The following is a 12,862-nucleotide window of genomic DNA, read 5'->3' as shown; positions in this document are numbered from 1 at the left end:
GAAAGACTTGGATTTGAGCCCTGGTTCTGACACATCTCAATTGTTTTGTTTTTGAATTCTGAGCCTCCACTGCCTAATCAATAAAACGGTGTTAATAGTATCTTTGTTATAAGTTTGTTGTAAAGATAAAGATAACTTTTGTAAAGGCTTTAGCATAGTGCCTGGTACATGGTGAATTTATAATAATATATCAGTTATTATTGTGTTGAGTTCCTTGTTATTCAAGTTTATTTTCAGTTGCATTTCTGCCAACTCAAGCCTTCTTATATATAAGAATTAACTTATCCTATTATACTTTATCTTACTGGTTTTGGTGTGAAAGGATCACTGAATCTTTGTTTTATCTATCATATTTGATAAGGTCTCTTCTTACCATATCATGAACGAAAACTTTTGACTAGAACAGTGCTGAGAAGATAGCTCTGGGTTTCTATTAGAAACCATCCCCCGCCCCAGGTTCTTAAGACTCATTTGTTCAATGCTTTCTGGATTCCTTTTTTTCCAGAGAGCTACAAATCTACCTAACTGAAAATTCAGTCTGTCTTTCTCCCTCTTGCCTCTTAGGATAATAGGTCAAATGTGTTGCTGAAATCAAATTATGCCTTGTTTATGCTGTTCCCTGACCTTCCATTAGAATTACCCATTAAGTAAAATGGAACTAATTCAATCAAAATCAATACCATGTTTCTCCCCCCCCCCCCCCGAGATTTTATTTATTTATTCATGAGAGACACAGAGAGGCAGAGACATAGGCAGAGGGAGAAGCAGGCTCCCTGCAGGGAACCGAATGTGGGACTTGATCCTAGGACCCTGGGATCATGACCTGAGCCAAAGGCAGACACTCAGCCACTGAGCCACCCAGGTGCCCTACCATATTCTTTTGTGAACATACGCTGTTTCTAATATACTTCTTTTCTAAGTATTTACAAACTGTGTGGGATACAAAATTTGAACTCATGTAGAAGCATTGAGTCTGGCAGCACACCTAGAGTTCACCCACGTTTCACAGATGAAAACTCAGGCCCACAGTGCTAAGTGAGTGCCCAGAGTCATATACTACATATTTTCAAGGATTTCAGCTCTAGACACTATTTTTAGAATATTATGGAACATTCATGACACCTACTGGTCATCTATTCTTACGTGGATTATGCATCATCAGTATCAGAATGTCATTGTAAAAAATTTAAATAAAAGGTAGATGTTTTCTAAAAGCTCTTTTTAAACCTATTTTGTACTAACAAAGAATTGTGGATTCTGAGAGCTGTTAGTGGAATATGTTGCAGTTTGAAGGAGGACCAGCAGAGGGCACCAAGGGTTCATTCGTCTCTGTATGGCATGGGTTTTTTTTTTTCTTGAGAATTGTCAACCACTGAAATTTGGACCATCATTTGGGCGGTGATTTTTTTTATCTGAGTTGTTTACTGCTGCATCCCAGGTGCCTGGCACAGTGCTTGACACATAGCAGGCTCTCGATAAATATTTGTTAGATTCATATTGATTATTATTATAAACAATTTCTGTAATGCTTTTTCTTGGGGATTTAAAAATTTAAGAAGAGTAAAGATAATGAAAAGGTATCTTAATATCCAAGGCCATGGATTAATTTGACCACTGGCTCAATTATTTTTCTTTTTGAATTTGGTATATATAAAGTTCTGATAGTTGGAAAATCATTTAGTCATTAATGACCAGCTTTGTTTTTCTTGTCTTTGGTTAGTTAATCATTGGTCTCTGACTGGTCTTCTGGCAAAGTATGACGTAGTATTTTATTTTCCTCCAATTTTTCTATTAAATTTCTAGTATTTCTTTCTAATAGTTCAAAATGAGACTATAGTGAGTCTCAGAAATACTTTAGAAGAAAGATTTGCCAAATTGGGGCATATTTCTTTTAGATCAGGGATACTCCCCCATGGATATAAAGTGTTCTTATTCTTCCCTGGAAGAATGGAAACTTGAGAGTTGTTTTGTAGGGCATTTTAAGGATTTGAAAATTCATATCCTACATAGGGAAGATTCAGAGGAATGGGTTTCAGCACTTCATTTTTTTTTTTTTTTAGCCCTTGATGATTAAAGACAATTTTGCTTCAATTTAATTTTATAATGGCATCCTAAGTTATGATTATTTCATATTTTAAAACTTATTTTAAGGTATTGGCGAGGTACAAAGGCAAAAGAATGTTCTTTCTGTTGCTTAGGGCAGCTTGGTTAAAAACCAGTTATGATAATCTCTGGGGTGCTGTGAACCTTCAGAAATTTTTTTTTTCTGGTTAAATTTATTTATTTATTTATTTATTTGTTTATTTATTTATTTTTTATTTTTTAAATTTAAAAAAATATTTTATTTTTACTTATTCATGAGCGATACAGAGAGAGGCAGAGACCAGGCAGAGGGAGAAGCAGGCTCCTCACATATGGAACCCATGCAGTACTTGATCCCTGGATGTCAGGATCATTCCCTGCGCCTAAGGCAGATGCTCAACCGCTGAGCCACCCAGGCATCCCTATTTATTTTTATTTAAATTCAATTTGCCAGCATATAGTATAACACTCCATGCTCATGACATCCATGCCTTCCTTAATTCCCATCACCCAGTTACCCCATCCCCCTGCCCCCCTTCCCTCCAGCAACCCTCTGTTTTTTAAGATTAAGAGTTTCTTATGGTTTGTCTTCCTCTCTGATTTTTCCCCACTCAGTTTCCCTTCCTTGCCTTATGGTCCTTTTCCTATTTCTTATGTTCCACGTGAGTGAGACCATATAATTGTCTTTTTCCAATTGACTTATTTCACTTAGCATAATACCCTCCAGTCCCATCCATGTCGATGTAAATGGTAGGTATTTGTCCTTTCTGATGGCTGAGTAATACTCCATTGTATATATAGATCACATCCTCTTTATCCATTCATCTGTCGAAGGACATCATGGCTCCTTCCACAGTTTGGCTGTTGTGGACATTGCTGCTATGAACATTGGGGTGCAGTTGTCCTGTTGTTTCACTACATCTGTATCTGGGATAAATACCCAGTAGTGCAGTTGCAGGATTGTAGGGTAGCTCTATTTTTAACTTCTTGAGGAAACTCCACACTGTTTTCGAGAGCAGCTGCACCAGCTTGCATTCCCATCAACAGTGCAAGAAGTTTCCCCTCTCTCGACATCCTCACCAACATTTGTTGTTTCCTGTCTTATTAATTTTAGCCATTCTCATCAGTGTAAAATGATATCTTATTGTGATTTTGATTTGTATTTTCCTGATGACAAGTGATATGGAGCAGCATTTCATGTGCCTGTTGGCTTTCAGAAATTTAAAATGGTGCAGTGGGAACATTGTGGAAAGAGACATTTTAATATTTAAAATTTACCACAAAATAGATTATGCTTGAAACAAACTATCATATGAGGGTAATGGGTACCCACTGATTATTTCACAGCTTCTAAATTACACAGGTCAGCATCACTGCATTTGAACCTGTCATTTCCATGCAACAAAATATTAGATGAATCTTTATCAGAAATGCTGATTTCTTTTTTCCTAGTGCAAATTATGAAGTATTCATCTAAATGGTCTTAATAGTTTACATCTCTTCTAATATTTCCCAAATACAAGCTTTACGTATGCTAAAATAATTATAGTGGTTTTAGTATTTCTTGATCGTTTTATTCTATTTACTTATTAGTTTATTTTTTTTTTGAAGTTTTATGTAAATAATCTCTACGCCCAAACTGGGATTTGAACTCACAACCCCAACAGTCACACACTCTACTGGCTAAGCCAGCGAGGTGCCCCCACTGATCATTTAAAATCCAACTTTATTTTTTTTTAAGATTTTATTTATTTATTCATGAGAGGCAGAGACACAGGAAGAGGGAGAAGCAGGCTCCTTGCAGGGAGACTGATGTGGGACTCGATCCTGGATCCCAGGATCATGACCTGAGCCAAAGACAGATGCTCAACCACTGAGCTACCCAGGTGCCCCTAAAATCCAACTTTTAATGAAACAAAAATATCAAAATATAAAGATGAACTTGAAAGTCTCAGGACTAATTTTTCTAAAATTCAAAATAATTTGCTTCTCATCTCGGATAATTTTGTATTGACCCTTTTTATTTATTTAGTGTACTGCGTTGGAACAAAAACTGAAAAGATTGTCTGAAGATTTGAGTTGTCAGCGACAAAATGCAGAAAGTGCCAAATGTTCTCTGGAACAGAAAATCAAGGAGAAAGAAAAGGAATTTCAAGAGGTAAGGTAAATAGATTCATGAGGAGTTTGCCCTGAAGGCTCTTGTCGGGCATTTCATGGTTTTGTCATTTGAGAAGAGCTGCCGCATGTTATCTCTTGGGGTGTCCTTTGATAGGGGAACTACTTTGTGAGGAAGAGGTTTCCCGTGTTTTCCACCACACTTCCATCTTTCAGTTTTCGATTGGAGAAGCGACTGATAGCCAGAATGTTCTTTTTTATCTGTGTCCTCTGATATCTTTGAGGTCTGATACCGAGTTGGAAAGAATCATATCTCTTCTTTGAAACAACTCTCAGTTGTGAAGGAAGTTGTATCCTGTTCTCTCCCTATTTTGAAAGCCTCTGGTTGGCAGATATATTAGAAAGGTAATTGTTGCAATGGGGCAACACTGGCAGGTGAATTAGGGCTGAAGATGCCCTTCCAGAAGCATTGCTGCTGGTGCCAGTGAGTTAGCCTGGCAGAGTGTGTCGTGTGCAGGGAGACTCTCTGGTCTTTCAGTAAGGGTGCCTGGAAATGGAAATCTGGTATCCTGGTATGGTTATCAAAAGTTGAATGGTGGCATATCCTGCTGTCATTCAAAATTGTAAGTGGTGTTAGGATGTTTGAGGTCTTTTTTTCTTTTTTTTTTTTTAAGATTTTATTTATTCATGAGAGACACACTGAAGCAGAGACATAGGCAGAGGGAGAAGTAGGCTCCATGCAGGGAACCCAATGGGATACTCAATCCCAGGATCCTGGGATCATGACCTGAGCCAAAGGCAGACGCTCAACCACAGAGCCACCCAGCTTCCCAAGGATGTTTGATATCTTAAACCCCATTTTTGAGAATCTTTGATTTCCTAGCCAAGTTGTGACCCTGGCAGCTCAGCTCTCCTCCCTTTTGCCCCTGGACTTGTCGAAAGGGACATGAACATTTTAAGATTGGGGATGGGATGGAAGCTGTCTGGTTTCCATGAGGTCAACGGGCAGACTCCTTCCCCTTCCCCTCAAAGGCCTGCGTTTGATCCCCAGGACTAGAGCTAAGGATGGTTTATGTTGATCATTAAGTGAGTAGTCAGCCTGGCTCCCTAGCGCCTCCTGCTCTTTGAGCATGGCATGGCCCGCCCGCAGGAGGGTTGCCGCTTACCCTGGAGTCTCCTCGTTAACCGTCCCCGGCCCCACTGACGCCTGTGCCTTTGCTGTTTCAGGAGCTCTCTCGTCAACAGCGTGCCTTCCAAGCCCTGGACCAGGAGAGCACACAGATGAAAGGCAGACTCACGCAGGAGTTACAGCAAGCCAAGAACACTCACAATATCCTGCAGGCTGACCTGGATAAAGTAGGGAGCTGGCTTAGTTCTCTCTCCTCATTTAGTCCCCCTTTTCCTAATTCATGCATTTTCTCTAACCGCAGCTGGCCTTGTGATGCTTCTAAGGAGCTGCTCTAACCTCCCTTTCCTTATTTATCAAGGGAGAGAGCAAATGGGATCTTTCTGAGTCTGGGTTTGCTGATTTACAGAAAGAGAGGAGTGAGTAAGGATCTCAGATCTGAAGGTGGGTGGAAGGGTGTGATAGTCCGGTGGTTCGCCGCCGCGTCAGCAGGTGGGAGCCATCCCGAGTAATTTATGCCTCCCGCAAATAGCCAAAGTGCTGAAACCTATAGTCAGTTTACTTATTTAACACTCCAAAAATGATCTCATCCAGTCTTGTGGGCTTGCCTCTCATCTATATGATGACAACCCTATATAATCTTTAGCCAGGATGCATGTTCTGAATTCCAGGCTGGTGGGCGTGCACCTGATATTTCCACTTGCCTGTCCAACAGGCACCTCACACTTAGCATGATAATAGCGATAATAGCTGAACTTCAGCTATTTGTTTCAGATGTGCTCCTCCCATAATCTTCCTTATCCCAGTAAATAGCAGTTCCAGTCTTGACATCACTGAGGCCAAATCACTGTGTCATCTTCAACTCTGCTTTTTCTCTCACAGCTCAGAGTCTTCCATTAGTATTCTTCTGACTCTACCTTTATTTACACACACGTGTCTATATTTGTGTGTCTGTATGTGCCTATATTTGCATATGCATGGATATTATAACTACATTTAAACCTTTTCGAGTTAATAGACAAAATCTATATAGAACAGATTTACAATTCAATAAATTATTATTAGGAATGCTCTCTTAGGACCATTATCTGTGTCAGGGCATAGAATCTTGTCACCTACCCCAGAAACCCTCCCACATGCTTCCGACTTCCCTGCTAAGAATAAGCCTGATTTGTTTGACTTTTTAAAAAGTAAGTAAATATAAGTTATGTTTTGCTGGTTTCCAGGTTAAATAAAACCTGATAATAAAAAATAATATTTATTTATTTACTTATTTTTAAGATCTTATTTATTCACTCATGAGAGACACAGAGAGAGAGACAAAAACATAGGCAGAAGGAGAAGCAGGTTCCCTGTGGGGAACTCGATATGGAACTCGATCCCAGGACCCCAGGATCATGCCCTGAGCCAAAGGCAGATGCTGAGCCACTGAGCCACCCAGGCATCCCTGGTTTTTAGGTTTTAGAGTAGAGGTATGAACAAAACACTTAATCATAGTTACAGAATATAATGTATATATTATGGGATATAATGCACAGAATTTACCAATCTTGTCTATTCTAAGCCAATTGGTATATTTGTGTGAATTACAAAAAGGTGCCCCGCCCCCACCTCAAGACACTGATAACCATACAAACCTATGAGGACTATGAATGAATGGTGCCCCTTGGAGTTGCCTGCAGAACCATAAACTCAGGCCCTGGGTAAAGGAACACACAACTTGAAGAATAGAGAGGAGAGAAAAATATGGCTAGAAATGCACGTTTATACATTTTACCTAATAGGGAGTCAGATACATATTCAAAGTTATTAGATCAAGAAAAAGAGACTTAAGTTTATTTTTTATTTATTTATTTTTTAAGATTTTATTTATTTATTCATGAAAGACACAGAGAGAAAGAGAGGCAGAGACACAGGCAGAGGGAGAAGCAGGCTCCTTGCAGGGAGACTGATGTGGGTCTCAATCCTGGATCCTAGGATCATGACCTGAGCCAAAGACAGATGCTCAACCACTGAGCATCTTTCAATCACTTAAGTCTTTCTATGAGGAGGGGCTTTTGTCTGTTTAGTTCCCAACTCTACCTGCAACACTCAAGCACTGAATACCACAGCTCGAAAATGGCAGGTGGATTGTAGTTGTTCATTCTTTTCTTGACTTGACCCCTGTGGCTTGACAGGGTGACACATTCTAGAGTTTACTCTGAATATATCAGGTACTCATCTGTTGTCAGAGTGCCTGCCATCCATTTTCTTAGTGCTTGCTTCTTTATTTTCTAAAATTAAGGCTCTACCTCTTAGGTAGAGTCTCCTTTAATGGAAAATAGAGGTTAATTCTCAAATTCAGGATATAACCAAGTGGGACATGTTGACCTCTCTTAGAGGAACCAGAGATGGGGATACAGCCGAAACGGGAGAAGTGACTCCCTGACATCTGTTATGTGCTAGGAGTCCTCTCTATCTGGCTCTCCAAGGTTAGTTATACAAAAAAACCTCCCTTCCCAGGATAAATTGTTACTGTTTAATGGGTTTCCTCCAAGGCCTTTTAAAACAAGGCCTGTTTTGGTTTTGTTTTCTGAGCCTAGCTTTTATTGGATGTTTTGTAGTTTACTTAATTATTCTATGGGTAGAGGTTTAGGTTCTCAACATTTTCTTGTTCATTGTAGCCCCGGTGGCAACATCATGCGTGTATCTGTGTTGGTGTTTTTGCAGGACAGGTTTCCACATGTGCAATGGGCAGTCTCAAGGGCATGTGCATTCTCCCTTGTGATTGATTCTGACAAATTGGTCTCCAAAAAATTGTAATGTATCTCCTCACCTGGTCAGTGTAAGACCAGGTGTTTTCCTGTTTCCTGTTTTCGCCCATCCTTGTTAAAAGGAGATAGTTTTTGTTTTATAAATTTTGCCAGCTGAGGAGCAAAACATCTTATTCTTGTTTCATTTCATTTCTTCCTTGATTTCCACTGAGGATGTTTCTTTCAGAAGTTGATTTGCAGTTTGTATTTTTTTGCATAAAATTGTTTATATTTTTTTTCTTAAAAAATCCGTTTACCTTTTTCTCTTTCTTTCTTTCTTTCTTTCTTTCTTTTTTTTTTTTTTAAAGATTTTATTTATTTATTTGTGAGAGAGACAGAGGGAGAGCGAGAGCGAGAGGCAGAGACATTAGGCAGAGGGAGAAGCAGGCTCCAGGCAGGGAGCTCAATGTGGGACTCAATTCCCCAGACTCCAGAATCACGCCCTGGGCTGAAGGCAGATGCCCAACTGCTGAGCCACCCAGGCGTCCCTGTTTACCTTTTTCTAAATTGAGCCATAGATGTGCTTTGTTTGTCATATCATGGGTATATAATTTTTAATCTGTCGTTTAGCAAATATATTCTCTCTGTTTCTTAACTTAACTTTTTGTTTTGGTTCATTACTGTTTCATGGTTTAATTTTTTGTGAAATTTGTTTTTTTCTCTGTGGCTTCTTCTGCAAACCCAGCCCTTTTTCATCTCCTATCTGCTGTCACCCAAACTGTTCTGATGGTATCTTAGTTAAACCTATAATGCTGTATTTCGCTGTAAGGTATATCGTCTCACCCAAAATAGATGGCATCAGTTCTTATATTCTATGACTGTTTTATTTAAGAATAAATAATCTATTTAAAAAGTAACATAAATATGAAACTTTGCCTGGTTTTCTCTTTGCAGGTCACATCAGGAAAGTACCAGCTAGAAAAAACATTGGAAGAGTTTAAGCAAAAGTTCTGCAGAGCTGAACAGGCATTACAGGCCAGTCAGGTCAAGGAAAGCGAGCTGAGGAAAAGCAATGAAGTAAGTGAGGAACAGAGATGAGAATTTTTCAACTTCTGTGTAGGATGAAGTGGAAGGGAGCACTCAAACACTATTTCTTCATAGTTTATCGTGACTCTACATAATTTTCCTTTTTATTTGTCACAGTTAATTACAAAGCATTTGTATATAATCTATGACATAGAACATATATGCTTTTTTTCACTTTCCATTTGTTTATGATTATGAATATGCATCTAGCAGTTATAGGTAAACATGGCTTGTATTAAGATCATGTAGTAATTGTTTTTTATTTTTTAAAGATTATTTTAGGAGCATCTGGGTGGCTCAGTGGTTCAGTGTCTGCCTTCAGCTCAGGTTGTGATCCTGGGGTCCTGGGATCGAGTCCTGCATTGGGCTTCTTCCCTCAGAGTCTGCTTCTACCTTTGCCTATGTCTCTGCCTGTCTGTGTCTCTCATGAATAAATAAATAAAATTAAAAAAAAACTATTATTTTAGATTACCTGAGAGATGGAAAGAAGTGGAAAGAAACAAAATGAATGATGGGAAGTATAATTTAAATCCCCTTTCTAAGGCTGGCTTTTGAGTCAACACATATTAGAAACCTCGTGGAAAGTCATAGATTTGAATAAACAAAAGCAAGGATAGTTGAAGGATTTTTAGATTTTAAATTCCTATAAGGGGCTCCTGGGTGGCTCAGTTTGGTAAGCCTCAGACTCTTGATTTCAGCTCAGGTCTCAAGTTGAGATTGAGCCCCACATTGGGCTCTGCAGTGGGCATGGAGTCTGTTTGAGCTTCTCTCCCCTCTGCTCCATCCCCAGTCGTGTGCTTGTGCATGCTCTCGCTCAAAAAAAAAAAAAAAAAGACCCAAACAAGAAGTAAATGTCATTTGTTGCCCTAACATCCAAAGTCATGTTGGCATGAGCAAGGTTGATTATCTTTTTTTTTTTTTTTTTTTTTTTTTTGAGATTCATGCTTTTCACACAAAATGGTGAATGAAGTTTCTCCAGTGGCTTGGATATGAGGAGAGTGTCCTGATGTTATGGGATTTTTATCCATACTTTATTTAATTTGGCTTCTCTCTTTATTTAATGGCCTGGAGTTTGTTTGTTTGTTTATTTATTTTTTAAGAGAGGAGAGGAGACATTGGGGGGCAGAGGGAGAGAGAGAATCTTAAGCAGACTCTGTGCCCATCATGGAGCTCGACTTAGGGCTCAGTCCCATGACCCTGAATCATGACCTGAGCTGAAATCAGGAGTTGGATGCGTAACTGAGCCACCCAGGGGCCCTGGCCTGGAGTTTATCTTAAAAGGCTTATTTGAGAACCATTTAGGGACATTTGGTAGATTGAAACAGCTTGACTAGAACCATAAATCAGCACTGTAATTTTACAAAGAAGCACAGCAGAACGGTAGTTGTTTTTTTTTCTATCAAATGTCACAGGAAAGAATTTTTCCCACTTCTTTAAATCTTTTGCAATCACTTTTTAGACTAAAGATTCTTTTTTTAAAAAAAAGAATTCTGTATAAGGAACAGTTATTTATCAGATGAGGAAAGTCTAAATGTATTTATCCCCACAGCTTTGAAGAGTGTATCATGATTGTAAAATCAGAACATCTGTTGGTAGCAAGGAGGTGATCACTAAAGCAGCAGGCCTCAGAGGGGTAATGCTGCTGGGGATGGGAGGCCACAGCTCCCAACAACCCAAGTGGAAGCAAACTTCATGTCAGATGATGGTTTCATCAGCGAACGTTTTCAAATGGGAGTGTTTGTTTCAGCAAAACAAATGTTTGCCTTTTGGCCAGTGGGGACCAACCAACAGATGCTTCTGCTAACATTTCCACAGGCAGACTGGCACCGAACTCTTCCCCCTGTGAGCTTTCCTTCCAGCCAGAAAACTCTCCTGCGACTCCACTGGCTGCCTGGTGGAAACATTTTGTAGAAGCAGTCGTCTGGTTAAGAGGGTCCAAACACTGTTTGCTTGGCCAAGTCACAGTGGTGGGCTGGACATTGTTTTGCAGGTGTTTCTGGAGACTTATGCACCCCCACAGGGTCTGCTTTGCCAGCTGTAGAGCTTGTCCACCATGAACTCTAGCCCTTACATTAAATGCGTATCATGTTGCACTTAGATTTCATTGATTTCTGTGTCCTGTGAAAGAGCCTCTCACTGGGCTAAGGGATTCATGTATCGTTTGCCTTAGTTGATGTTTATGGTTAATGTGTCTTCTTTGGAGGATATCAAGAGCTCAAAGGGTTTAGCTGGCTCTTGCATTTTGAATTGAGATTGGCATTAGAAAAGTGATTTACTTGGTTAGAGTGGTGGAATAGCTCAGTAGCAGAATGGTAGCTTTAGAGTAAGAGAGACCTGAGATTGCAACTTTTTTTTGCCACCTCCCTGCTGTGTGACCTTAGGACAATGACCTAGCCTTTCTGAGTCACTCGACTTATCTGCATCTAGGCACCAATAATACCCTTCCCTTTTCCAAGCCGTATTGATGATTAAATTAAATACTGTATGTAACGTGCTTAGACCAGTGCCCAGCACATGAGTGTTTGTTTATTAGTAAAGTATTGCAGGCTCCCTGCTCATTGTCCTGGTCTCCACAATGGTCTCACCACTTGCTATCCCCTGTAGGCACAGAACGTGATGAGCAGGGGACAGTGCGTTTGAGATTTTTCACATTAACAATTTTGCCTGTTCCACTCTTCTCTCACTCTGGTATCTTTCTGTATCGAATTCTAAGTACAAACAAGCCTGGCACGCTTATAGGTTTTGGATGCTGAAATAATGCGACAGTTGGACTGAAAATTTTCCTTGTCTGCATTTAGTAAACAGATATGCTGCTCACAATGAGAAAATATCAGTACCAGAAATGTGATTTAATGGCCCAATTGATGGTAAAACTGACATGCAGTATCAAAGTAAAGGGAGACTGTAGGTAAGCTGCTCACCCCACAACCAGTGCCAGCCCCCTAGCATTGAGGGCAGGCAATAAAATACCATCATTTGATAGCCAAGATGAGGGAACACTTGCCTGGGGACCTTTCTGAGCATGAGGATCTGTAGTATACCAGGTTAGGTTCTCTAAGGAGCTTGGCCTCGCAGGCAAGAACGATGAGGTGGAAGGGGGCCCATACACCCTCTGCATCCGTCCCTTGTTCATGGTATAGACTTTGTCCCAGCAGGGGAAGTATGATGCTCCATTCATGGATGGGATCATGAAATGCCACACAGTAACCGAAATTTGTTTTGTCTGGCCCTAGAAAATGATGCTTCCCTTGCTGCTCCTAAACTGAAGTTGATCTGGGTGGAATTGCTTGCTAAGCCCTCATGCTGGCTTGTGGTGATAGGGATTTTTGTTGTGTTTTTCTAGACTAGTGTCCAATTCTGCATATCATTTGAGGATACATGAGATGCCTAGGAGAATACATCCTTGTATGCTTAACTCATTGCCGCTAATGAGCTACCCAATCAAATCTTAAGTGGCCGTGGCCTCACAGAAAACTAATTGCTGATGGATGGCAGCCTACAGATCCATTTTCAGATGTTCATTTTCCAAATTTTGGCCTTGTAAAATTCTTGGGTTGGTCGTAGCCATAGTATTATAAGCCTGCTGGGTCCCAGGATTGGCTGAACATTTTGTTAGAAACAAATATTTACGGAGCTAATGCCAGAATAGAGAAATACATGTTAATCTTTCCATTGAGCTTACTATTCATTTAAAAGCCCCCAGTTATGGACAGAGATGGAT

The 12,862-nt window shown here is 39.9% G+C and overlaps 1 protein-coding gene across 2 annotated transcripts in view; it reads left to right on the top strand.

Annotated features, from left to right (window-relative positions):
- The window catches only part of CENPF (centromere protein F), a 62,129-nt gene that overhangs the window by 19,665 nt on the left and 29,602 nt on the right, over window positions 1-12,862 (top strand). Inside the window, exons 8-10 of one of the 2 annotated variants that reach the window (XM_055319363.1) lie at window positions 4,115-4,240; window positions 5,425-5,553; window positions 9,010-9,132. In XM_055319363.1, the coding sequence (XP_055175338.1) occupies window positions 4,115-4,240; window positions 5,425-5,553; window positions 9,010-9,132 (378 nt within the window). The remainder of the gene's footprint in view (window positions 1-4,114; window positions 4,241-5,424; window positions 5,554-9,009; window positions 9,133-12,862) is intronic. The other variant, XM_055319365.1, reaches the window with a different exon arrangement.

Source organism: Nyctereutes procyonoides, unplaced genomic scaffold (assembly GCF_905146905.1).
Source record: "Nyctereutes procyonoides isolate TBG_1078 unplaced genomic scaffold, NYPRO_anot_genome, whole genome shotgun sequence".
NCBI classification, from domain to species: Eukaryota; Metazoa; Chordata; class Mammalia; order Carnivora; family Canidae; genus Nyctereutes; species Nyctereutes procyonoides.
This window is presented reverse-complemented; position numbering and strand designations above follow the sequence as displayed.